The 26,524-nt window shown below is 44.0% G+C and overlaps 1 protein-coding gene across 4 annotated transcripts in view; it reads right to left on the bottom strand.

Moving 5' to 3' along the window:
- The window catches only part of TIMM44 (translocase of inner mitochondrial membrane 44), a 52,276-nt gene that overhangs the window by 22,108 nt on the left and 3,644 nt on the right, over positions 1-26,524 (bottom strand). For all 4 annotated transcript variants that reach the window (XM_073324470.1, XM_073324468.1, XM_073324469.1 and 1 more), the window contains 9 exons: positions 24,934-25,041; positions 24,181-24,351; positions 22,477-22,557; positions 20,052-20,201; positions 6,121-6,257; positions 5,278-5,363; positions 2,592-2,684; positions 2,109-2,233; positions 198-248 (listed from right to left, as the gene is read on the bottom strand). In XM_073324470.1, coding sequence (XP_073180571.1) covers positions 198-248; positions 2,109-2,233; positions 2,592-2,684; positions 5,278-5,363; positions 6,121-6,257; positions 20,052-20,201; positions 22,477-22,557; positions 24,181-24,351; positions 24,934-25,041 — 1,002 coding nt within the window. The remainder of the gene's footprint in view (positions 1-197; positions 249-2,108; positions 2,234-2,591; positions 2,685-5,277; positions 5,364-6,120; positions 6,258-20,051; positions 20,202-22,476; positions 22,558-24,180; positions 24,352-24,933; positions 25,042-26,524) is intronic.

Genomic DNA, 26,524 nt, shown 5'->3' with positions numbered 1-26,524 from the left:
GGACAAACACGAGGGAGGGACTGGGGAAAGGAAGGACAAGGCAAACAGCAATATTATAATGGGGATGGTGGCTGTTTGGCCAAGGTTAGGGCCACGCTGAACCTAATCTTGGGACATTTCAGGCCCAAAATTAATACCAGAGGGCTCCCCAGAAGAATCCCAGCCTTTTAAGACCCATTATTAATATTTATACTTACAGCTTCATAGCACCAATCTTTGAGGACATCCAGGTCTCCAGATATCATAGCCTAAAAAAGGAAGTAATATATAAGCAATACAAACAACAGAACTTTTAAAACATCTGTCCTAGAGCACCTGTCAAACTATCAGCTCTTGAAAAGTGACCTTCTTTAAATCCCACATTATGCCATGACACCTTTCTCCTAACGTGACTCAACATGGAGTGAGATGAAATTTCAGACATTAAGGTGATGAGCAGTACAGAAGTACCTATAAATAAATACCATTTGAGATAACCACAGATTTAGGCTTAAATAGTAACATGCACCAAACTGTTAATACCTTCCAGCAGTTTTCAAGTTCTGGGAGATGTACTTTAGCAGGAACACAGAAGCAGGTGCAAACAGCAGGAACAAATGGTCAATTTTCAACATGGCAAAAGGTCAACAATGGCACATTCAGTTAAACTGAAAAGCAGTAATGCATTTCCAACTAATGCAAGGATTTAAAAAAAATATTGCATAATTAACTTGTGGCACCTACTCCTGTAAGATATTATTGAAGCCATGAAATTAGCAAATTCATGAGAACTGGACATGGATATGCATAACAACATCGAGAGTTCCATTAGCCAGGATACCTTTCAATGCAACAGACATAATAAATCTTCAAGTTTCAAGTCATAAGTGAACTTACTGCCTGGGGTTAAAAAGATCCTTCCCCATGGGCAGTCTATTCTACAAGCGTCCATCAAAGGGTTTCTGCACCTTCCTTGAAGCATTTAGCATTGGCCACTGTTAGAAGCAGGAAAAAAGGCGGTCCAATCCTGTGTGATGATTCCTATATATCTTAGTTTTAGGCTCTGTCTACACTACAGATACAGCCGTGTGTTCAGTCAGTTTGAGAGAGACTCAACTGATCAGTTATTACACACAGATGTGACCACACAACATCTGCTTTCAAAATATAATGACAACTCACTGCGGATGTCCTGCTTACCCATAAACATCAAATCCCTTTTTTGAATCATCCTAAGCAACTGGCTCAATGAGCTCTTATGGCCGCAAGCTCCAGACATACTGTGAAATGTATTAAGGAGTATTTCCTTTGATCAGTTTTAAATATACCTCTTGCACTATAATTGCACATCTCCCTCTTCTTACATCATGAGAAAGAAAGAATAGCATTCTTATTTACTCTAGCATCCATGGGTTTATATATCACTCTCATTTTCCTTCTCTAAACTAAACAGTCCCAATCTTTTCAGCTTCTCCTTACAAAGTCCTTTCAAGCCTGTAATTCATTTTGCCACCCCGCTTGTCAACACTACATATTGTCTGTCATTGTACCACCCAGAGCGAGGGAATACCTTTTATTGGATAAACTTCTGTTGGTGAAAGACAAGTTTTAGAGCTTACGCAGAGCTCTTCTTCAGGTCTGGTCCAGTTCAGATCCAGACTTGCAGAAGAGCTCTGCGTAAGACTGAAAGCTAGTTTCTTTCACCAACAGAAGTTGGCCCAATAAAAGATACTATCTCACCCACCTTGTCTCTAATATCCTGGGACCAACACAGCTACAGCCACACTGCATACAATACCACCCATTCATCTAAATATGTTAAGCCCCTCTGGAGCTCTTAGCATTCGTCACTCAGGGGGAGAGGCAGTTTGTTTTCCAGTCTGGCCAGGGCCTAAAACCTGCTAGACTGAGTGGAGTGGTTCTCCTGACCGGAGATCCATCACACCTTACACAAAGTCATTTCTTCCAGTTAATTAAGCTGGGCTGGAAACCTGAGTTTGAGAGGCAAAAAGCCAGCCACCCAACACTGAGTTTTATCTTTAGCAAAATCAGACCGTCTGAGTTGGAAGCCTTCTGTGAGATTTTAAGGGCAGAAATAAGTGCATCATGTCCCTGCCCCTCTAACTCACCTCCAGGACATTGGGGATTATGTCGTTCTCACATTGCTTTAGAAACCGATCCTTGTCAAAAGCTGGGTCCACTTTGAGAATTTCTGTCAAAACCTCTGACATTTCTGTCTTCGAGAACAGCCCACCTGACAAGGCAATTCAATTCAATGAGCCTTTCTTGGCACAAGTGTTGCCAAAAGGTAAGGAGAGACACAGCACTCACATAAATCAGTTCTGCCAGGACAGAGCTAAACATTGTGTTTGGGGTTTTAATTTCATCCCCATCTGTCATACTGCCCACTCCTGATCCAGCGGCTGGCTGCTTCAACATTCCACAAGACATATGATCCTGATATTTTGCATATATGTAAGCCCAAAATTCCCTCCCAAAGGCTAGTAACACACTGAGAGCAGCAGCTCTAATACTCCCATTGTTAATCCTGAGTCTCAGCTGTGTGTCACGTAACCCTCGAGAGAGACTTCTCAACAAAGATGAAATGCTACCTATTAAATCAGTGACTTTGTCTGTAACAGCTCTGGAAGCCCGAATGAAGACGTTATCACTTTCATCATACTTCATCTTCATTTCAAAGAACCCTGAAAGAAGAGAGGAGATCAACATTATTGCCTTGCCATTTCACTCTTTTGTGCATCTTAAATTGGAATTAGCATGTTCAAGTGCAAGAGTGGACAGGTCTGACTGAGGGGTTTGGACTTTACTTATGAAGTCCTTTCCAGATTGGTCTTATGATTTAATATATTTCAATACTTCATTGACAAAAATTTTTTTTGTCATTTACTTTCCCACAATTAGGAATAAATTATCTTAACCATTTATCTTTTTCCATAGTTTTACAGATTGGTTTCTCCTTTGCATGAGTGTCAGAGCCCAAAGATCATACAGTTGCCATTCTTCTGGCCTAGGAGAACTTAAAGTATCTGCCAACTCAGCAAATAGTGCTCCTGAATCATCCCAGCAGGACGCAGCATTGGTGTAAGGCCTTCCATCCCTCCCCACAGCACACCACCTGCGCCCAGAAAGCAAACGTCCAGGAATGTAATCCAAAACCAGGTTAGTGGCAGTGCAGGGTTCTAACATTAGGCCACCATCTTTCAGCAGGTTCCTGATCCAAGAGAAAACCTTGCTGATTTATGTCTGGGAAAGCACAGTAGAACCTCAGAGTTAAGAACACCAGAGTTATGAACTGATCAGTCAACCACACGCCCCATTTGGAACTGGAAGTGCACAATCAGGCAACAGCAGAGACCAAAAGGGAAAAAAGGAAAAAATAAAAAAAGCAAACAGTACAGTGCTGTGTTAAATGTAAATTACTGAAAAGACAAGGGAAGCAGCATGTTTCTTCTGGACAGGAAGGTTCCAAAGCTGTATTAAGTCACTGTTCCATTGTAAACTTTTGAAAGAACAACTACAGCATTTTGTTCAGGGTTACGAACATTTCAGAGTTACGAACAACCTCCATTCCGGAGGTGTTCATAACTCTGAGGTTCTACTGTAGAGCAAGGACAACAAGGCTCTAAGCAGCAATGCACTCCCAAACCTTGAGGACAAAGATAAGGCATAAAACAGAAATAAATCTCCCGGGATGAAAGGGCAATATCCACCCCTCTGCTACAGCTCTTTGTAGCTGTTCTTAGGAAACCAGAGATCAGAAGGGTGAGCATTAGTGGACGAAGGAGGAGATGCGATCCTGCAAAGCAGTGTCTCCAAGATAGATATAGAAGCACGTGTTTAAAAAGTAGGGAATTGACAGTGTAATCCCATTGCAAAAACAGATTAAAATTGCCAGTATTCTATCTCTGACAGCAGCTAGTTCCAGAAGAAGCTGCATTAGGTAGCTATGGGAAAACCTGCCCACAGTGGAAGTTTCTTCCCAAAGCATATCAGTCAATGATTGGCTTAAGCTCTGAATCTTACTCCTTCTAAAAACTAGTTTTACTATCTGATATATTCACATATACCGTATAGAGTATATAAAGGGGACAACAACTAGCTCTGTTCTACATGGCCTTGGTACAACCCCACCTGCACTACTGTGTGCAGCTCTGGGTCCCACAGTTCAGGAAGGATATAGAAAAACTAAAGAAAAGGACAACAACCCTGCATCTTGGTGGGGGTTAGACTAGATGACCCTTACAGCCGCTTCTAACTCTATGATTCTAAAGAAGCAATTAATCACTGCACAACCTGTGTAACATGAGGGGAGTCTGAAGGAGCTAAATGTATTGTCTAGCAGAGATTATTCTGGGGGACGTCACGGTGACCAACGAGTACTTTCAAGGGAATCATGTCTCACAAGAGTGGGACAAGGAGCAAGTGAGCAAAAAGATAAGGAACTATTCAGGATAAATATTAGGAAAAAATTCTTAACAGTCAGAGCAATGGAGAGGTTAAAGGATTTTGTGATTTATCTTGGAGAACACAAGGGCAAGCTGGACACTAGGCAGCCTCCTTTGGTCAAGTTATTTCGGATTCACTGAAATATGTCTTCAGCGTGCTCTCTTTACTCCTTTCAGCCTTACTAACAAGCCAAACTACTTATCATGTATTACCCAATAAAGCACAGGATGCAAAACTGACAGCTAATGGTGCTGATGGGAAACTGGGATTACAAACAGTCCAAAAACGAGGTGAAACGCCCACAATCCCACAGATGGGACCAATTGAAAAAAAAGAACTTGGCTTGCTGCAGACAAGACCCTGTGACATACACTTTGTGTCAGCAAGAAGCCCAAAGTCTGCCCACACTTTTACACGAGTCACAGGCTTAATGCCACTCACAGGTTGTATACAGTGCTCTGGCCTCTCCTCATTGCCAGGATACATTTGATTAGAAGGACCATGTTTAGAGTTCAGTACTCTTATGGCTGTCAGTCACAGCCATCTACAAGATGGAAACACGCAGTGGGCAATTCAGATTTCAAGAACTGGGAGCAGTGGAAAAATAGCTTTCTGCTAAAGACTGTGGGGGTGTGTCCCAACACAGATGGAGCAGCCTGGAATAACTGCAATGTCAGCAGTTACACCTACCTTTCATCTCACACCGCCTCACAATAAGAGCAATGACAAAAATGGCCATGATTTGTATTATGTTGAGACTAGTTGCCCAGATGGTAAGAGAGCAGAGAACTGGAAATGAAGTTCTGTTCCTTAAGCCTTGGGAACACTTACTATTGAAGACCACATTGTTGTCCTTGAAATCTTTCCACTGCTGATACCATTTGGAATCCTTGTGCAGCACCACACCCATTGCCTCCCTAGGGAAGAGCAAAAGGCAAGTGTTTCATGAATCAACAGCTGAGCTCTTAAATGAGACTGGAGACAAGGACGAAGATAGTGATGACCATTCACTGTCCAGCATCCTGTGCAGACTGCAGCTGACACCTGGGTCACGCATTGTGTGAGCCTGAGTGAATGGGTGGAATGGAGAGGGGTTGGAAGGAAAGATCAGAAGTTCAGATTTGATCCCATTAAGCTTATGTTGACAGTGAGACATGCAGGAAATATCACAGAGACCTGCTCAGATGTCTGAGGTGGGGAAGAAAAAATACTGGAATACACAAATCAAAATTTCAAGTCAGGATGATATATTCTTTGTTAATGCCCAGTAACTCAAACATCTGATGCATTTTCTTCCAATTGTGCAGAAATATTGTATTTTGCCTTCAGAATAAACTTGCCAATCTTCAGGTCAAACCAAAGTTATAGAAGGAATAAAATATGGCTTTCCAACATAAGCTGGCTGCAGTCTTGATTAGGGAGACTCTACCAATCACAATAACTGCACCAGCCCTCTTCCCCATAGAAATGGAGTGCCACTGATCTTCTATCCCTGCCCTGCTTCTTCAGCCCAATACTCAGAGAAGATCACTCCCTCAAACCATACCTTATCCCTGCAGCCTGACCTCTCCTCTAGACTCCACCTCCCAATCTGTGGCCCAAGTTTGAAAACTTTCATCAGATAATGTTCAGCAGATCATATTTGGCAACAGTCTCTCTTTATTCAATACATACTCATTAGCTTCAAATATTCTCTCTTTGACCTTCTCTCCATCGAATTCCGTTCTTTTCCTAAGTCGCTCAGGACGTCTGTAAGGACCCGTCTGCCCTAGAACGCTTTCGTCTATTTCCTTCTTCACTGTTTCTACTCCCTGAAAGGAAAAACATTCCTGTTAGATTTCTGCAACAAGTCCACTCTTGCACCTCAGTTGAAAAGAAGGTAGAGTCTGTGAGCCACGTTCAGCTCTGTTGTAAAAGCAAATACACCATCAACTTTCGTGGAGATGCACTCGCTTAAAACAAGGTTAAATGTGGCCCTGCATTTGGGAAGTTAACAGCAGACGTACAATAAAACAGCTGTGTGAATCAGGCTGAGAATAAAACAGTGGAAAGGAACCTGGGGAACTAACCAAACTAACAGGCGCTTGGTAAAGAAGTCTCTGAAGAGGGGAGGAGTGGAAACCCTGGCAATTCAGGTGAGAATTCTTACTGAAAGATAGTGCTGACTTGCCCGGCTTTAAGGAAGAATAAATTCCTAAATCCTGAATTCTACGATTCCATTTAGGAAGAAAAGAGCTACAGGACTGCAGAAAATGCAGGAGATCAGGAATGAAATGACAAATGTTATCTGATATTAAGAACAGGGAGAGGCAACCAAAATTATAGGAGAACATATTTTCAAGGTCAGCCAAATCCAGTTCTCAGTCCCAGACCCAAGCAAGAGAAAAAGCTCTGGGTCACCTGAAATGTGCATCTGTATGCCAAAAAAACAGGCAGCCAAATTATTCACAGCAAAACTGCATCACTACTGGTGAGAAAACAGGTTCTGGGACTGAATTCAAGTCATGCTGCTGGACCACATGAGGTTATGTGGATATGTCTCAATAGTGCAGCTAAGCCAGAGGAAGAAGCAGTGGATATGTTCTCTCTCTTGGTTGAGTTTCTGTTTAGGGAAGGGACTTTCTAGACTGAGACACAAGTAATCTTTGGGCAGCGTCTACCAAGAAGAGGCCTGTTGTGATTACTGGACCTTAAAATTTACCCCAGTTGTAAGTTCAAATGTAAGAAGTATGTGCAAGTTCATAAAATGTCACAACATCACCACTTTTTGCCTGTTTGAAAATTAACCATAAAAAATAGGTTAAGTTGTTTTCAATAATAAACATTATAAATAAGTGCAATAAAACAGACAAAAAATTAAATTAGTTCAAACGAAAAGGGCATGCTAATACGGTTCAAGAACTGTTAAAATCTTGCTTCGTAAAAACAGAAAATGTAAGGTGGATGTAAGGCCTAATTAGTAAAAATAAAAATAAAGGGATGAACTATGCCACCCGCTTATTCCTTTTTGGGGGCTTTTAAAGAGACTGCTCTCCCAACCCAGCTCATCTCACCTTCCCTGGCCCCAAGACAGAAGAGGAGCAAACAGAAAGACTGTCTTCCTGAGAGGAAGGCTCTTGTTCAAGGAACTTTGTTTTTGAGAAAATCATTATATTATTCTGACATCCAGACTTCAGCCCATCAGTGGACATACCTAACTGCCAGCACCGTAAAGGCATGTAAGATCCTGTTCTGTCTCCCTTTCTTTTGGGTTGTTTTCTGTTCCCCCTTCCTTCCTCCTGTTCTGTAACTCACTCTCTCAGCTTTTCATCAAATCCTAAAACCAACTGCACTGCACTGGCACAGCGAGATGACATGACCACAACCCTACCCTGTCTCAGGAGAACCGAACCAGACAACATCCAGATTGTGAACAAGGATCCAAGCAGCAAGTGCTGTGGTAGACCTGCCAGTGAAAGCACCCATTCATATGTGACCAGCCATGCAGTGTTCCAAAGATATTGACAAAAGCTATATTTCCCTCCCCTTTTCTATCCTCTCTCCTCCACCTTGCCACTGTTACTCCTGGAGGAATTCTGTGTCACTGCGTGTGCCCAGAATTCATGTCCCCCACAGATTTCTTTGTTTCCCGGCAGAAAAATGACTTCTGATGGGGAAGCCGCAAGACCTGTCACATGCCCCTCCCCAGCAGTATAGGCAGGTTGACTCGGGTGCCCGGAGCAACAGGTGGAGACATAAATCCCCGCCAATGGGGCTGGGCAGGTGTGTGTGTGAGAGAGAGACACACTTCTTGCTCACTATTGCAGTATGCTTGGTGTGGGGGGCAGGACTTGGGGGTGTTTCTGAGGAGGCAGACATGGTGCAAGCTCCATCCCCTCAGGCAGAGCAGAATGTAGCAGCCTGCCTGCTTAGTGAATTGTTCCCATTGTCTCTGTGAATTCCCCCAGGAGTATAAAACAGGTGTAAAAGTTTTAAGGCTCCTTCACATTGCCAGAGCAGTATAAAGGGAAGTTTGGCCTTAGAAATGCTTATGGTGCTTTAGTGATTAGAACTGGTCTACATTTTTGGACTGAAAACATTTCCTATCAAACTGTGCTCCATGAACTATTTGGTACTGACCTTTCTGGAGATGGTCAGTAGCCAATATAAATTGTGAGTTTGATTCCCCAGCCCTCACCTGCTCTTCAGTTGCCTATGATGTAACACTGAGCATATGGCTGCATATATTTGTTGAGTAATAACTAGAAATAAAAGCGGCAAAGAGTCCTGTGGCACCTTATAGACTAACAGATGTACTGGAGCATAAGCTTTCGTGGGTGAATAACCACTTCGCTGGATGCATGTAGTGGAAATTTCCAGAGGCAGGTATAAATATACAAGCAAGAATCAGGCTAGGGATAACGAGGTTAGTTCAATCAGGGAAGATGAGGCCCTCTTCTAGTAGTTGAGGCGTGAACACCAAGGGAGGAGAAACTGCTTTTGTCGTTGGGGAGCCATTCACAGTCTGTGTTTAATCCTGAGCTGATGGTGTCAAATTTGCAAGTGAACTGAAGCTCAGCAGTTTCTCTTTGAAGTCTGGTCCTGAAGGTTTTTTGCTGCAGGATGGCTACCTTTACATCTGCTATTGTGTCCAGGGAGATTGAAGTGTTCCCCTACAGGTTTTTGTATATTGCCATTCCTAATATCTGATTTGTGTCCATTTATCCTTTTACGTAGGGACTGTCCAGTTTGGCCGATGTACATAGCAGAGGGGCATTGCTGGCACATGATGGCATAGATTACATTGGTGGATGTGCAGGTGAATGAACCGGTGATGGTGTGGCCGATCTGGTTAGGTCCTGTGATGGTGCCGCTGGTGTAGATATGTGGGCAGAGCTGGCATCGAGGTTTGTTGCATGGATTGGTTCCTGAGTTAGAGTTACTATGGTGCAGTGTGTCGTTGCTGGTGAGAATATGCTTCAGGATGGTGGGCGAGGACTGGCCTGTGAAAGTGAGGGATCGTTGTACAGGATGGGTTGTAGATGATGCATTGGAGAAGTTTTAGCTGAGTACTGTATGTGATGGCCAGTGAGTGGAGTTCTGTTGGTTTCTTTCTTGGGCTTGTCTCACAGCAGGAGGCTTCTGGGTACACGTCTAAGCCAGAAGCTTCCTGCTGCAAGACAAGCCCAAGAAAGAAACACTATCTTCAAAAACTCCTTAACAGCTCGACAAATAGCTTATAATTAAGGCTATGATTATGTCACAGAAGTCACAGAATCCATGACTTCCAGAGAACTCCATAACATTTTCTGCTTCAGACTTGTAGCCACGGGATTGGAGCTGTCAGCCAGGAGGCCCTAGAGCTCTCAGCTGTAGGGGCCCCCGCAGCACCCAGTCCTGAAGCTCCCAGCCCCGGGGGGCAGCTTTGGGACTCCCAATTCCCAGCTGCCGCGGGGAGCTCCCGGCTGCAGGGGGCGGCCCCCAGAGCTTCCAGCCGGTGCCAGCAGAGGGGGGACCCCGAAGTTCAAAGTGGCGACTGGGGCCCTGCAGCTCCCAGCCACCAGTCCTGGAGCTCTGGCCTCCATGGGCAATGGGGTCCCTGCTGCTCCCAGCCGCCCTGAGTGTCAGCAATGGTGGGTGCTGAATCCCCCATTCCCCATTTTGTCACAGCTTTTTTTTTTTTTTTTTTTTTTTGTAAAAGTCAGAGACAGGTCATGGGCTTCCATGGATTTTTGTTTATTGCCTGTGACCTGTCTGTGACTTTTCCTAACAATAACCATGACAAAATCTTAGCCTAACTTATAATATTAAATAGGAAGGACAAAGTATTTCTAAGTAGCGTAAGAAATTAAGGCAAGCCTATTTCTTGCAGGACAAACATCCTCAGGGTGAGCAGTGTAATTTTCAGATGCTTTTTATCATAGAATCATAGAATAACAGAGTTGGAAGGGACCTCTGGAGGCCATCTAGTCCAACCCCCTGACCAGAGCAGGACCAATCCCAACTAAATCATCCCAGCTAGGGCTTTGTCAAGCCTGACCTTAAAAACTTCTAAGGAAGGGAATTCCACCACCTCCCTAGGTAACGCATTCCAGTGTTTCACCACCTTCCTAGTGAAAAAGTTTTTCCTAATATCCAACCTAAACCTCCCCCACTGCAACTTGAGACCATTACTCCTTGTCCTGTCATCTGCTATCACTGAGAATAGTCTAGATCCATCCTCTTTGGATCCACCTTTCAGGTAGTTAAAAGCACCTATCAAATCCCCCCTCATTCTTCTCTTCCGCAAACTAAACAATCCCAGTTCCCTCAGCCTCTCCTCATAACTCATGTGTTCCAGTCCCCTAATCATTTTTGTTGTCCTCCGCTGGACTCTCTCTAATTTCTCCACATCCTTCTTGTAGTGTGGGGCCCAAAACTGGACACAGTACTCCAGATGAGGCCTCACCAATGTCGAATAGAGGGGAGCGATCACGTCCCTCGATCTGCTGGCAATGCCCCTACTTATACACCCCAAAATGCCATTGGCCTTCTTGGCAACAAGGGCACACTGTTGACTCATATCCAGCTTCTTGTCCACTGTCACCCCAGGTCCTTCTCTTTAGAACTGCTGCCTAGCCATTCGGTCCCTAGTCTGTAGCGGTGCATTGGATTCTTCCATCTTAAGTGCAGGACTCTGCACTTGTCCTTGTTGAACCTCATCAGATTTCTTTTGGCCCAATCCTCCAATTTGTCTAGGGCCCTCTGTATCCTATCCCTACCCTCCAGCGTGTCATCCGCAAACTTGCTGAGGGTGCAATCCACACCATCCTCCAGATCGTTAATGAAGATATTGAACAAAACCGGCCCCAGGACTGACCCATGGGGTACTCCACTAGATACCAGCTACCAACTAGACATGGAGCCACTGATCACTACCCGCTGAGCCCGACAATCTAGCCAACTTTCTATCCACCTTGTAGTGCATCCATCCAGCCCATACTTCTTTAACTTGCTGACAAGAATACTGTGAGAGACCATGTCAAAAGCTTTGCTAAAGTCGAGGAACAACACATCCACTGCTTCCCCTTCATCCACAGAGCCAGTTATCTTGTCGTAGAAGGCAATTAGATTAGTCAGGCATGACTTGCCCTTGGTGAATCCATGCTGACTGTTCCTGATCACTTTCCTCTCCTCTAAGTGCTTCAGAATTGATTCCTTGAGGACATGCTCCATGATTTTTCCGGGGACTGAGGTGAGGCTGACCGGCCTGTAGTTCCCAGGATCATCCTTCTTCCCTTTTTTAAAGATGGGCACTACATTAGCCTTTTTCCAATCTTCCGGGACTTCCCCCGATCGCCATGAGTTTTCAAAGATAATGGCCAATGGCTCTGCAATCACAGCCGCCAATTCCTTTAGCACTCTTGGATACAACGCATCCAGCCTCATGGACTTGTGCACATCCAGTTTTTCTAAATAGTCCCGAACCACTTCTACCTTCACAGAGGGCTGGCCACCTCCTCCCCATGCTGTGCTGCCCAGTGCAGTAGTCTGGGAGCTGACCTTGTTCGTGAAGACAGAGGCAAAAAAAGCATTGAGTACATTAGCTTTTTCCACATCCTCTGTCACTAGGTTGTCTCCCTCATTTAGTAAGGGGCCCACGCTTTCTTTTTATTGCCAACAGACCTGAAGAAACCCTTCTTGTTACTTTTAAGATCCCTCGCTAGCTGCAACTCCAGGTGTGATTTAGCCTTCCTGATTCCATTCCTACATGCCCGAGCAATATTTATATACTCGTCCTGGTCATTTGTCCAATCTTCCACTTCTTGTAAGTCTCTTTTTTGTGTTTAAGATCAGCAAGGATTTCACTGTTAAGACAAGCTGGTCGCCTGTCAGATTTACTATTCTTTCTACACATAGGGATGGTTTGTCCCTATTCTTTAAAATACAGCCAGCTCTCCTGGACTCCTTTTCCCCTCATGTTATTCTCCCAGGGGATCTTGCCCATCAGTTCCCGGAGGGAGTCAAAGTCTTCTTTTCTGAAGTCCAGGGTCCGTATTCTGCTGCTTTCCCTTCTTCCTTGTGTCAGGATCCTGAACTCGATCATCTCATGGTCACTGCCTCCAAGGTTCCCATCCACTTTTGCTTCCCCTACTAGTTCTTCCCAGTTTGTGAGCAGCAGGTCAAGAAGAGCTCCGCCCCTAGTTGGTTCCTCCAGCACTTGCACCAGGAAATTGTTCCCTACAGTTTCCAAAAACTTCCTGGATTATCTGTGCATCGCTGGATTGCTCTCCCAGCAGATATTAGGATGATTGAAGTCGCCCATGAGAACCAGGGCATGCGATCTAGTAGCTTCTGCGACTTGCCGGAAGAAAGCCTCGTCCACCTCATCCCCCTGGTCCGGTGGTCTAAGTTAATTGTATCCAATTTGCAAATGAATTCGTGACCAGAGAGATTGAAGTGTTCTCCGACTGGTTTATGACTGTTATAATTCTTGACATCTGATTTGTGTCCATTTATTCTTTTTCATAGAGACTGTCCAGTTTGACCAATGTACATGGCAGAGGGGCATTGCTAGCACATGATGGCATATATCACATTGGTAGATGTGCAGGTGAACGAGCCTCTGATAGTGTGGCTGATGTAGGCCCTGTGATGGTGTCCCCTGAATAGATATGTGGGCACAGTTGGCAACGGGCTTTGTTGCAAGGATAGGTTCCTGGGTTAGTGGTTCTGTTGTGTGGTATGTGGTTGCTGGTGAGTATTTGCTTCAGGTTGGGGGGCTGTCTGTAGGCAAGGACTGGCCTGTCTCCCAAGATTTGTGAGAGTGTTGGGTCATCCTTCAGGATAGGTGGTAGATCCTTGATAATGCGTTGGAGGGGTTTTAGTTGGGGGCTGAAGGTGACTGCTTTATAACAGTCATAAACCAGTCGGAGAACACTTCAATCTCTCTGGTCACGCGATTAGACATGAAAGTTGCGATATTACAACAGAAAAACTTCAAAACCAGACTCCAGCGGGAGACTGCTGAATTGGAATTCATTTGCAAATTGGAAACAATTAACTTAGGCTTGAATAGAGACTGGGAGTGGCTAAGTCATTATGCAAGGTAACCTATTTCCCCTTGTTTTTTCCTACCCCCCCCCCAGATGTTCTTGTTAAACCCTGGATTTGTGCTGGAAATGGCCCACCTTGATCATCATACACATTGTAAGGAGAGTGATCACTTTAGATAATCTATTACCAACAGGAGAGTGGGGTTGGGGGAGAGAAAACCTTTTGTAGTGATAATCACCCATTTTTTCATGGTTTGTGTGTATAAAAACGTCTTCTGTACTTTCCACAGTATGCATCCGATGAAGTGAGCTGTTGCTCACGAAAGCTTATGCTCAAATAAATTGGTTAGTCTCTAAGGTGCCACAAGTACTCCTTTTCTTTTTTCTTGGCTTATGAGTAGAATGAGTTTTAAATACTCAATTTTTTATTCATATTAAAAAACAAATTTTAATGTAATTAAAGCTAGAAGTCTTTCTTCCTTTACTTGAGCCTGTGCCACTTACCTGCAAAAATAAAAAAAACTTTAATTCCAGGACTAAACTCCAGAATTGTGTCAATAAAAAAACAGAAACTTTAATTACTCAGACCAGAATACTAATTCAACAGAATACTAATTCAACATTAATCTCCATTAATAAAGAGATTTTACTGGCAAAAATGTTAGGGAAGACTGAATATGACAATTTTCAAAAATGGTGTTTCAATTATGCCAATAAAACAATTATCAAACTTCATAAAATTGTTCCCTAGTTAAAAGTTTGCTTAAATTCAAAAGCTAGAGGGAAGGAGATTATTCAATGAAGACAAGAAATTTTATCCATTATTGGTCACATTAATTTACTAGCTTTAGCATGTGCAATTGGTGAAATCAATCTTGCTGTAAAAGTAGGTACTATCATTCAGAGCAGGGCCAGGAAGGCAGGCAGAGCTTCAGAGACTCAATGCGTGGATGAGACGATGGTGTCGAGAGGAGGGGTTTAGATTTATTAGGAACTGGGGAAACTTTTGGGATAGGGGAAGGATGGGCTCCACCTAACCCAAAGTGGATCCAGACTGCTGGCACTTCACATTACAAAGGTTGCAGAGCAGTTTTTAAACTAAGAGATGGGGGAAAGCAGGTTGCTGCAGAGGTGCACGTGGATTGGACAGAGATTTCTCTTAGAGGAGAGTCTATTGAGAGAAGAAAAGGAGTACTTGTGGCACCTTAGAGACTAACCAATCTATTTGAGCATAAGCTTTCATGAGCTACAGCTCACTTCATTGGATGCATACTGTGGAAACTGCAGAAGACATTATATACACAGAGACCATGAAACAATACCTCCTCCCACCCCACTCTCCTGCTGGTAACAGCTTATCTAAAGTGACCATCAAGTTGGGCCATTTCCAGCACAAATCCAGGTTTGGAGGGTGAGAAAACCTGGATTTGTGCTGGAAATGGCCCAACTTGATGGTCACTTTAGATAAGCTGTTACCAGCAGGAGAGTGGGGTGGGAGGAGGTATTGTTTCATGGTCTCTGTGTGTATATAATAAGATCTTCTACACTTTCCACAGCATGCATCCGATGAAGTGAGCTGCTTTTTGTAAAAAATAGCAGTATACTTTTCACCCCCCCCCACACAAAATCGCTCTCCTGTTTGTGTGTGTGTGTGGGGGGGGGGGTAAGAAAACCTGGATTTGTGCTGGAAATGACCCAACTTGATTATCATACACATTGTAAGGAGAGTGATCACTTTAGATAAGCTATTACCAGCAGGAGAGTGGGGTGGGAGGAGGTATTTTTTCATGCTTTTTGTGTGTATATAATAAGATCTTCTACACTTTCCACAGCATGCATCCGATGAAGTGAGCTGTAGCTCACGAAAGCTTATGCTGAAATAAATTGGTTAGTCTCTAAGGTGCCACAAGTACTCCTTTTCTTTTTGCGAATATAGACTAACACAGCTGTTACTCTGAGATCTGGAGAAAGGGGTAAACAGTGAGGTGGCAAAGTTTGCAGACAATACTAAACTGCTCAAGATAGTTAAGACTAAAGCAGACTGTGAAGAACTTCAAAAAGATCTCAATAAACTAAGTGATTGGGCAACAAAATGGCAAATGAAATTTAATGTGGATAAATGTAAAGTAATGCACATTGGAAAAAATAACCCCAACTATATATACACAATATGATGGGGGCTAATTTAGCTACAGCTAATCAGGAGAAAGATCTTGGAGTCATCATGGATAGTTCTCTGAAGACATCCAGGCAGTGTGCAGTGGCAGTCAAAAAAGCAAACAGGATGTTAGGAAACATTAAAAAAGGGATAGAGAATAAGATGGAGAATATCTTATTGCCCTTATATAAATCCATGGTACACCCACATCTTGAATACTGGTATTTTCCACTGAATGCATCCGATGAAGTGAGCTGTAGCTCATGAAAGCTTATGCTCAAATAAATTTGTTAGTCTCTAAGGTGCCACAAGTACCCCTTTTCTTTTTGCATACAGTACAGTGGTCCCCTCATCTCAAAAAAGAAAGATATACTGGCATTAGAAAAGGTTCAGAAAAGGGCAACTAAAATGATTAGGGGTTTGGAACGGGTCCAATATGAGGAGAGATTAAAGAGGCTAGGACTTTTCAGCTTGGAAAAGAGGAGACTAAGGGGGGTATATAAAATCATGAGTGGTGTGGAGAAAGTGAATAAGGAAAAGATATTTACTTGTTCCCACAATATAAGAACTAGGGGCCACCAAATGAAATTAATGGGTAGCAGGATTTAAAATAAATAAAAGGAAGTTCTTCACTCAGCGCACAGTCAACCTGGGGAACTCCTTGCCTAAGGAGGTTGTGAAGGCTAGGACTATAACAGGGTTTAAAAGAGAACTGGATAAATTCATGGAGGTGATCCTCCCAGCCTTGGGGGAACGTGGCTTCTCCTCCTTTGGGGGTGATTTCTCACTGCTCATTGCCAGGGGAGCATAACAGTTCTCCATCACCATGGTAGGTGGGTTGGGCGTAGGAATGGAGCACGGCCTACTGCCAGAAGGAACCAGCAGCCAGTGTCCTCTCTGTGACAGAGCTATATCCTCGTCCCCCGGGGGTGTGACAGTAGTCCTCACTAGCTGGGTAGTCTCCTTAGCACATAACATAAGAACTACAGGCCACCAAATGAAATTAATGGGCAGCAGGTTTAAAACAAATAAACACAGCGCACAGTCAACCTGTGGAACTCCTTGCCTCAGGAGGTTTTGAAGGCTAGGACTATAACATGTCTCGATTATAGCACTTGATTACAGACCTAAAAGTCGCAATTCTTCAACAAAAATAACTTCAAAACCAGACTCCAACGAGACACTGCTGAATTGGAATTAATTTGCAAACTGGACACCATTAAATTAGGCTTGAATAAAGACTGGGAGTGGATGTGTCATTACATAAAGTAAAACTATTTCCCCATGTTTATTTTCCCCCCGTACTGTTCCTCACACGTTCTTGTCAACTGCTGGAAATGGCCCACCTTGATTATCACTACAAAAGGTGTTTTTTTTCTCTCTCCTGCTGGTAATAGCTCCCCTTACCTGATCACTCTAGTTACAGTGTATATGGTAACACCCATTGTTTCATGTTCTCTGTGAATATAAAATCTCCCCACTGTATTTTCCACTGCATGCATCCGATGAAGTGAGCTGTAGCTGACGAAAGCTTATGCTCAAATAAATTGGTTAGTCTCTAAGGTGCCACAAAGTACTCCTTTTCTTTTTATTAAACATTGGATGTTGCAGATCTCTCCAGTGACTATATCTATGGAGAACAAGGAGTTATATCACAAGCAGTGCAACCTCCTATTATTGTATTTGCTCTGGTAAAGAGAGCATTTTATTTTAGATGCATTAGGCAGCCAGCCTGTAATAAGTTATATAGGTATTATTTACCAGCAGCAGGATGTGTATCTTACCCAAGCCACAAGGACTTGTGTAGCTCTATGATGCTCTGTTTTCTTGCCTAAAATAATATTTAAAAATTCTGAAGAATAAGACTGTTTCTGGTTTAGCACCACACCATAATAGGTCGTGTGGTAAGTCAAGTTTCCATAACATTTTACAGAATAGGCTCTGATTTTGTAAACGTGCATAACTTTTCCCAGGTGAACAATCCCGCTGGAGTTAATGAAACTGCTCACTTGAGTAAAGTTACACACATGTTTAAGTGTTTACAGAATTGGACTCATAGATTGTGATATGAAGTAGGGACTAGACTTTGAAAGATTTTTATTCCATTATTAGCCATGTGTAAATCACTCACTGACTAGAAAGGAGAGATGAGGGAGCATGTAGTGGCCACAACAATACTTCTGATTCCTCATGAATGATACTGAGTGACAGATTATCCAAAGGAATATAAGTCTGCTAAATACGAAAGAAAAAGGCAGATCAAACCTAAGGTTGTGCTACTAAAATTCCTATTTATTCTCTCAATATACAAGAGTCAATTTGCTGTTCTAAAGCAAAAAAAAAAAAAATCCTGCATTTTGCATATAGAAAATAAAGCCAAGTTAAAAAAACAATTCTGTCCATAAAAAGGCCTTTGAGTCAGGTAACTTAAATCCAACAACAAATAAAAACATGTTAAGAGTATGGGGAAAATGATTTGTAACCTATAGAAAATTCAGTATACAGTAAGACTAGCAAATCCTGCAAAATGACTGCTTGCCTGGGAGGGATGGCCTGGCAGCCTGCTTTGCAGAAAAACAGTAGGCAGGTCTGAAAAGGGAGTTATCTTACTGCAGCAGATGTAGCTAACAGGCTTCATTATAGATATGTCACTGTATAATATCTGCTACTGCAGCTGAAGCTGACCTTTTGCAGATGACATCTTATTAGGAACACAAACATAGGAATTGGCATGACTGATGAGATCAATGATCCAGCTTGCCTAGTACCCTGTCCAGCAGCCACTAGGATCAGATGCTTTTTTATTTGCAATACATCTGCAATGAGAAAGTTCTTCCAACTCAGTCAGTTAGAGCTTAGCTTATAAACTCATAGACTCAGACTTTAAGGCCAGAAGGGACCATCATGATCATCTAGTCTAGCCTCCTGCCCATTGCAGGACACAGAACCTCACTCACCCACTCCTGAAATAAACCCCTAACCTCTGGCTGAGTTACTGAAGTCCTCAAATCATGATTTAAAGACTTCAAGTTACAGTGAATGCACCACTTACATTTATGCCATGACATAGGAGTATTTACATCCCTTCTAGGAAAAAAAAGGGGCCCTACCTGGTGCCGAAGTAAGGTTCAGTGGTAGGTGTAACAAAGTGGGGCTTTTCTGTAATATTTTTATGGAGCTGGTGTGTGCCTCAGTTGCCCTGTCCTTTGCACTGCTACCCCTCAGGGCAGAAAAAGGGTTTAAGTTTGCTCTCAGAGCAGCGCAGGACATGAGGTGTGGGTGTTGCTTTGTTGTCTGAGCTGTGATGAAACTGATCCAGATCAACAGAGGGCCCAGAGGGACAACGAAAAGCCCCAATGACAACACTGGGAAGCTCCAGCAGACAGGGTTGTGAACGTAGCATGGCTTTGCCTGGAGACAAAAAATAGGGAGGTGACCAGTAGAGGATAAAGTGTGGGCTTCTGGAAGAAGCTGACTGCTCTCACCTGGAACTGACGAAGAGGTCAGGGAAAGGCATACCTTGAGATGGAATCCACTACAGCTTGGCTGGGGTCTGTGCTGGTTTGGCCAGATGGACTATGTTTTAACCTTCATTTCTTTATGCTAACTTAAGGACATCCAGTGCTGTGTTCCAGTTGACTAATAAAGCCTACTCTGTTTTTAAAATACTGCTTGTTGTCACTGAAAATGCTTGTTGAGGTGCGTTAATCCTTGCAGAGCGTACGAGCATCTGACAAGGAGTCACACTCATCGTGGACCCCCACCCCAGAGCAGGAAGCAGGAGACTTGATGCTTAAGATCGTTCAGGGCTCTCAGATGTATACCATCCAATCCTGTTGATTTACAGCTCTTTAACATATCAGTTTATTCCAGTACCTCCTCAGTACCTCCTGTACGTTGGAAGAGTTTTGCTCTCTAAACTACATTCACTAATTTCCCAGTCTTTAGACTGGGAGTGGTTGGGGCATTACAAAACCTAAACCTAATTTCCTCAATACTAATTTCCCCCTACTGTTACTCACATCTTGTCAACTGTCTGAAATGGGCCACTCTCATTACCACTTCAAAAGTTATTTTTCCTCCCTTGGTATCCTGCTGTTAATTGAATTGTCTCATTAGACTGACCTTACACTTGGTAAGGCAACTCACATCTTTTCATGTATTTATACCTGCTCCTGTATTTTCCACTCCATGCATCTGATGAAGAGGGTTCTAGCCCACGAAAGCTTATGCCCAAATAAATGTGTTAGTCTCTACAGTTCCACAAGGACTCCTCGTTGGTTTTGCTGATACAGACTAACACGGCTACCCCTCTGAAACTTAACACTTACAGTTCGGGAGGGACTTTTTTTTTCCCAACACAGCTTTCTTATTAGTGAACGTGGTGCCTGCACGGTAGGGCACCAAAGGAGACATGTCACCTGCATATGTACCTGGGAGATTGCTTTAAATGCTGCTGTCTTGCCCAGTTTCTCCCCTCCTTTGGTCACTGATTCTGCAGACTGCTTTGCTGTTTTGGCAGCTTCTTCCACACCTTCTTTTATCTTCCGACCAATATCACTCTTACTTACTTCATCCAAACTCTGCAATAACATGGAAGGAAAATGGTGTGAGAAACATGGACCACCACCTGGATTTGAAAGAGATTCCTCTTTTTGGCCTTTAGAGATTTCCCAAGTGATCACCAGGGAAATCAGCACGTTAGTGGCATGGTCAAGGTCTGTAGGACCAAGATTTGATTTTTCTTAAGTAGTTACAGGTCACAGGGAACCTGACTTTTCTGCTGCAGCATTAGCAGTGACCCGGGAGCTGTGCTGTGATCATCGGCGATGAAGATATTTTTGGACAGCTATAGAACTATACATGTTGGACTAGCAATTATTTATACACCAAGAATGTTGCTTAACAGCAACCTCTCAGTTCCAGTAAAAAGTTGCTATTATCCAAAAACTGCCAATAAGTGGAAGGCAGGTTTGCGGGGCTGCAGCCAGGGAAAGAAGCTTTGGGACACAACAAGCCCAGGGCCCCTGGTGCCAGGGCAGGACACCCCCGGACAGCACAGGGAGAGGTTCTGTGCAGCCCTGGACGGCCCTGGAGCCCCTACTACCTGTGGAAAACCCCAGCTTCCAGGCCACAGGTCCTCCCTCCCATCCACTGCCCTGCCTGCAGCCTCCCCTCCCACTCCACAGCACCAGGACTCCTGCATTGCCCCAAGGCCACTACACGCTGCTGCCAATATATTGGCTTTTCTATTTGCTGCGCCACCTAGCAGTTAAAATACTCTAGACCTTTCCTTTGAAATACCCGCATCCTTGTTAATTCTCTAAGAGATAAAAGAAAAGGAGTACTTGCCACTGAATGCATTCGATGAAGTGAGCTGTAGCTCATGAAAGCTTATGCTCAAATAAATTGGTTAGTCTCTAAGGTGCCACTAGTACTCCTTTTCTTTTTGCGAATACAGACTCACACAGCTGCTACTCTGAAACCTGTCTCTAAGAGATAGAAGGAAATGCAGGCCAGGCCAGGCCAGCTCTGGGGGAGAGAGCTCTGAGCACTAATTTTTGATCCACCAGGAAAGAAGCTCCAAATACTCTTTCTTCCACTCCAACAAAAAAAGCTTTACACACACCACAGAGTGCCTGGGGGGTGGGGTGCTACACACACAGGCTGTGGCAGGCCGGAGGTTAAAACATCTCCACAAACAGTTGATCACCATTTCACTCTGAACCAGCACAGCTGGCTTAGCAGGTGCTCCTTGCAGGGATGTCAGAGACTTCCCTGGCAGTGGGCAGCTGATTCTGGGGTGGGTGGGAAGACAAACCCACAGAGAAGGGGTTGCCAGGTGGACAGTACCACCACGTGTTTTCCCCATCAGCCAGTCCTGTTCCCCTGCCCCTCAGTCAGCACTCCGCCCCTTCCTCTCTGCACCCTGGTTGCCAGGAGGGAGTTACCATCGCAGCTGGGAGTGGGTAGGAGTGCACAGACCAGGCACCCCTGGCCCAGCAGCAATGCAGCACAGGCTCCTGCCTCCCCACATCCTTTCTGGGCCAGGCTGCTGGAGGCTCATTTCAGCTCTGCCAGCCCTTGGACGTTGGTGCCAGCGGCAGGGACCACCTTCACCACAGTTAGCACCATACGCCCAGGGACTCAACCATGAACAGCACCTCCCCACCTAAATGGTGCCCTCAGTCTTCTTTCCCTGCCCTCCCTGCTTGAGGCTTCCCACAGCACCCAGAGGAGCTGCCACTTATCCAACAGGAGGGTGCAGCAGGTAAAACAGGACCCAGGTGCAAGTCACACCTCCTCCAGAAACCCTGCTTCCTCCACACCACTCTGCACCCTTCCTCCCTGTTGTCTCAAAGCTTCCTGCCGGTCTACGGTACTGAGAGCCGATGCCTTCCATTCTGGCAGGATGGGGATCCAGGTGCCAGTCACGCGAGATGTGCAGCCACACATGTGTACAGCTTAAGCAGAACATTGCTCCTAGCCATGTTCCCAAATGGGCTCTTCCACTTTGGCGCTGGTATCTGAGTTGCCTATGCCCCAATGGAGGAGACAAACCCTTGAGGCATTTTCTCTTCTGCAGCTATCAGATAGTCAGACCCCCATGTACACACTCATCTACCCTGCAGCAAGGAAGAAACATGGGGTGCGGATACTGCCTGCACATCTGCCATCACACTAGTCACACCAAAAATTCTCCAGCAGTTACCACTGCAGGTCTCTTTAGTGGCCCTGGCCTGTAAGGGCAACAACAGTGACCCTCCTTCAACTAGAAGAAAGCGATAAAGGACATTAATTCAATACAAAGTGCAAACCACAAGTAAACTGATGGATTTTTGCAAGGTTATACTGTACCTCTTTGACTGATCCTGTTATTTCTCCAAGCTTCTTTTTAATCACTTCAGAGGTCTTAACCGTTTCAGATTCAATGGTTTTCTGCAGCACAAACAAAAATTTTATGTTAACAGGAATCACTGCATCAATCAGAATTATAACCACATGAGGATTTTATAGCACTGCATCAATAGCCCAGCATATAGCGCTCTCTTGGTGACATACTACTGTAGGACAGAACACCCGCAGTTAAACTCTGTTCTCAATAGGACACATGGATTCTTCTAACTATATGAAGTGAAAGGAACAGAAATGGGGATCAGTCACATGGAAAGTCAGAATACAATGTTCTATTTTTAGATGTTTAAAATTTGTGCCCAAATCAATGCAATGTAAACCAATAGCTGCCTTAAATATGAAAGAGAGATAATGATTCGGGGAGGGAATGATGGAGGCCAGGGAAACCATGCAGAACCTCAGTTTCTTGAGATAATTGAGAAAAATCCAGTATTTTCTGAAGCAAAGCTACTGTGCTTCCCAAGTCCAGGATGGGAAAGACTTGCAAATCATACAGCGAGCAACGATGTGAGCCTCCCCAAGGCAGTAAAGATGCCACTGGTGCTTGTTGCTCATGGAGAAGCAGCACGGGAAAGAATCTGCTTTTAAACCCCGGAACACAGGACATACATCCCAGCGGGGCAGAGGGGCGTACCCCAATCAGGGCAGACTAACACTAATTACTATACACAACTAGCTATCTACAAGAAAAAACAAACAAGAATTATACAATTCTTCAATTACACAAATGAAGCAGGTTACTCTCTTAGCTAAAAGAAAAGGAGTACTTGTGGCACCTTAGAGACCAACCAATTTATTTGAGCATAAGCTTTCGTGAGCTACAGCTCACTTCATCGATTGCATCCACAAGTACTCCTTTTCTTTTTGCGAATACAGACTAACACGGCTGTTACTCTGAAACTTAGCTAAAAGAGTAAGACCACAAAGGAACAGAGGATCTAATTCAGGCCATGCAGGAGTAAGAGGGAACAGGAGGCGTCGACATGCACGGCTCCTGGCTAACCTTGGCTGGGAGCACAAGGGGACACACAACACATGTGTAGGTCAATGGACATTGCTAGGAAAAGCATCTGGCTCCAGGGCATGGCACACATGCACACCCATATTTGGAATACATAATAGGGACCATCACTCGAAGAAGAAACAAATGTTAAGAGGCAATAATATAAATGTGAAGCAATTCAAGAATATCACTAATTCCCACTTTCACACTTCCCTGGTTCCTTCACCATACTGAATCTGGCCACTGAAAGAATGTGCAATGCTGTGGTAACAGACTTCAGTTCCTTATTAGTGCAATGAAAGCACTTTCTTTCTAGTAAAGCTGTTTTATAATCCATTATGAATGTGATTATGTCTAATGAAAGTGAAAAATCCTTAATTTTATCTCCATGTCTATAGATAAGTGACTTTTTACCTGCTTATTATTTGTGATTTCTATTAAAATGTCTGTTGGAAAGAAATTCCACCAAAAACTGTAGAAAAACTTAACTCTTTACACTAGTTCATTGCACCTACTGGTGTTTCCATCAGTCAGCCCAGACCTTTCCTGAATACAGCAAACCCAACAGCTCATTTGCACAGAAGCTTAGGTTACAATACTCTGAATTGTAACAGACAACAAAATAATTCATGAGGAAGACTTACATATTTCCTCCTTGCTTCCTGGAGTGCATCAGATTCTTCTAGCTTTTTAGCTTCATCACGGAATTTTTTAATACTTTCTTTCATCTCTTTATTTTTTGCTAATTCCTGTTTGATGTTGTCCACAAACCCGGATATAAAGCCTTTTCTGCCTCCAGAAGAATAATATCTAGACTAAAAAGAAAATAATTATTACAATCTGTATAATCTAAAGAGACATTAAGTATCATAGCCAGGTAGATTTACACTTCATGTCTGCCATGCAAAAGGATGTGGAAATTAGGCATCTTGAGGATGGCCAAAATACCATAACCAAGGAGCACTGTGCCTTCAGAATAGCAATCAAATTTCACACACACTGCACAGAGTACTAGAGATAAATGTACAGCCAAGCAAAAAAATTACTCCCTCAAGAGGCAAAGGAGTCACTGCTCTGACTTAGCTGATAGGTTTCAATAACCGGCCAATTTCTGCTGTTGAGGATTTCTGCTTTTGGTGGCTGCACACGACTGGAGCCTCACTACTGGATTTTATCAACTGGGCTCATTGCTGGCAAACAAATATATGGAGGGAAAGTTGGTATCCGACAGATCCAAAAACATTTATGTCACATCTTTGAAAACCATACTGAAGTATATAATCTAGGGTGGCCACTTGTCAGAAGCATATCAATTTCTAGTAGACCCCAATACTCTGATCATTACTAAAACATACTTTCAGTCTAATGCATGCATAAAACCCTGCCCATTAACATACCTGATGTAGCTCTAAAACAGGCCTGCCCATTCTATAAACAATGCCACTAGGGAGTACCAGAGCTGGGTATCTTCCAGATATAAGCCTCGAGCCACCGACAAGGCATTTCTGTGAACAGAAACAAAACTTCGTTACCAAATAATAAAGAAATAATTAAACCTGCTTGGGGCACACTCAGTGCCCAAAAAGCCAGTGGAAAAAGGGAAGTAAAGAACACAGCATATAGGGGCATTTCTGGCTAATCTTTGGGGAACAGAAGCTGGGAGCTATACTGAAAATACTCCCTCACCAGAGCTTGTATACATAGAACTAGTGCATCACAACTTTATTATGAATTAACAAAGCACTGCCACATCCCTATCATCCACTTGTACAAAACACACAAGGGCCAGACCGTAAGCTGTACCTCAACATGGGTGGGCCTATTTGTCATTATTTTGGGTGGACATGGTACTGCTCTAGCTAAGTGCCACCCATCATCCCAGAGGAGCTAGATGTTTCTGCTATTATTAGCAGTTAAAAACTCATGGGGCAATTTAATTTGCCATCTGTAATCTTCAGAGCTAACATTCAAACAGGATGAACAGGGAAGTTCACACCTCAGAATAACTTTTTCTATTTGCAAACTCAGTCACTGCTGGTTTAAGTGATATTTGGAGTATTTCTTTGCACTTTATAGGGCTAGAAACAATTTTTTAAAGAAAACCTGTTTCTGTTGAAATGCAATGGGACAACGTATTGCTGCTTGCAGCTTCAGTCCTACATCCCCCACTCCTGCGGAAATTCTGCCTCACTGTGCAAGTGCAGAATAAATAGCCCCAGCAAATTTTTTTCCCCTGCAATATAATTGATTCTGACATGGAGGTGAAGGGAAGCCACAAGAGGGGTCACGTTGCAATTACACCTTTTGCCCACCATAGGCTGATGTGGCACCAGAAGAGACGGCAGCTGGCTCATGGGCCAGAGCAACCAGCAGTGGAGAGGGAGGGGGCAGAGCATGCCTTCCTCACAGTACACTGCCTACGGGATCAGGTGAGGGGGCATGGGGGTTGTGGGGAAATGGACATAGCAGGACACATAAGGCTCCTGGGGGGTCACACAGACTGGGGTTCAGAAGGGCTAGTGGGGGGACAGACTGGGGCAAGGGCACAGGCACTAGTGGGGGGACAACATTGAGCCAGGGGCTGAATGGGAGTGGGGGTGCAGGGCCACGTAGGGACAGAAGGATGGAGGTGCAGGGCCATATGGAGACATGCAGATATGCTACCCACACCCAACACCTGAATGGGGGTGCAGGAACACATGTGGATGGGGGAGGGAGGTACGCGGATACACGAGGAGTGGGTCATATGTGCCTAACTGAATGGGAAAGGCTAGAGATCAGCCAGGGTATGTATGGCGGAGGCTCCCCATCTCCATAGCAATACCTCTCTCAAATACCTGTTCCATGTATTTCTCCCACCCACACCCAACACCCTCCAGTTCACTCCCAGCAATTACTTCCCTCTCCCTCAGCTCCTCCGTTACTCTGACTCCCCCAAGCCTTTGCACTGCTTCTGAGGGGCGTGGGAAATAAGTTTCTGTATTGTAG

Source organism: Lepidochelys kempii, chromosome 25 (assembly GCF_965140265.1).
Source record: "Lepidochelys kempii isolate rLepKem1 chromosome 25, rLepKem1.hap2, whole genome shotgun sequence".
NCBI lineage: Eukaryota > Metazoa > Chordata > Testudines > Cheloniidae > Lepidochelys > Lepidochelys kempii.
This window is presented reverse-complemented; position numbering and strand designations above follow the sequence as displayed.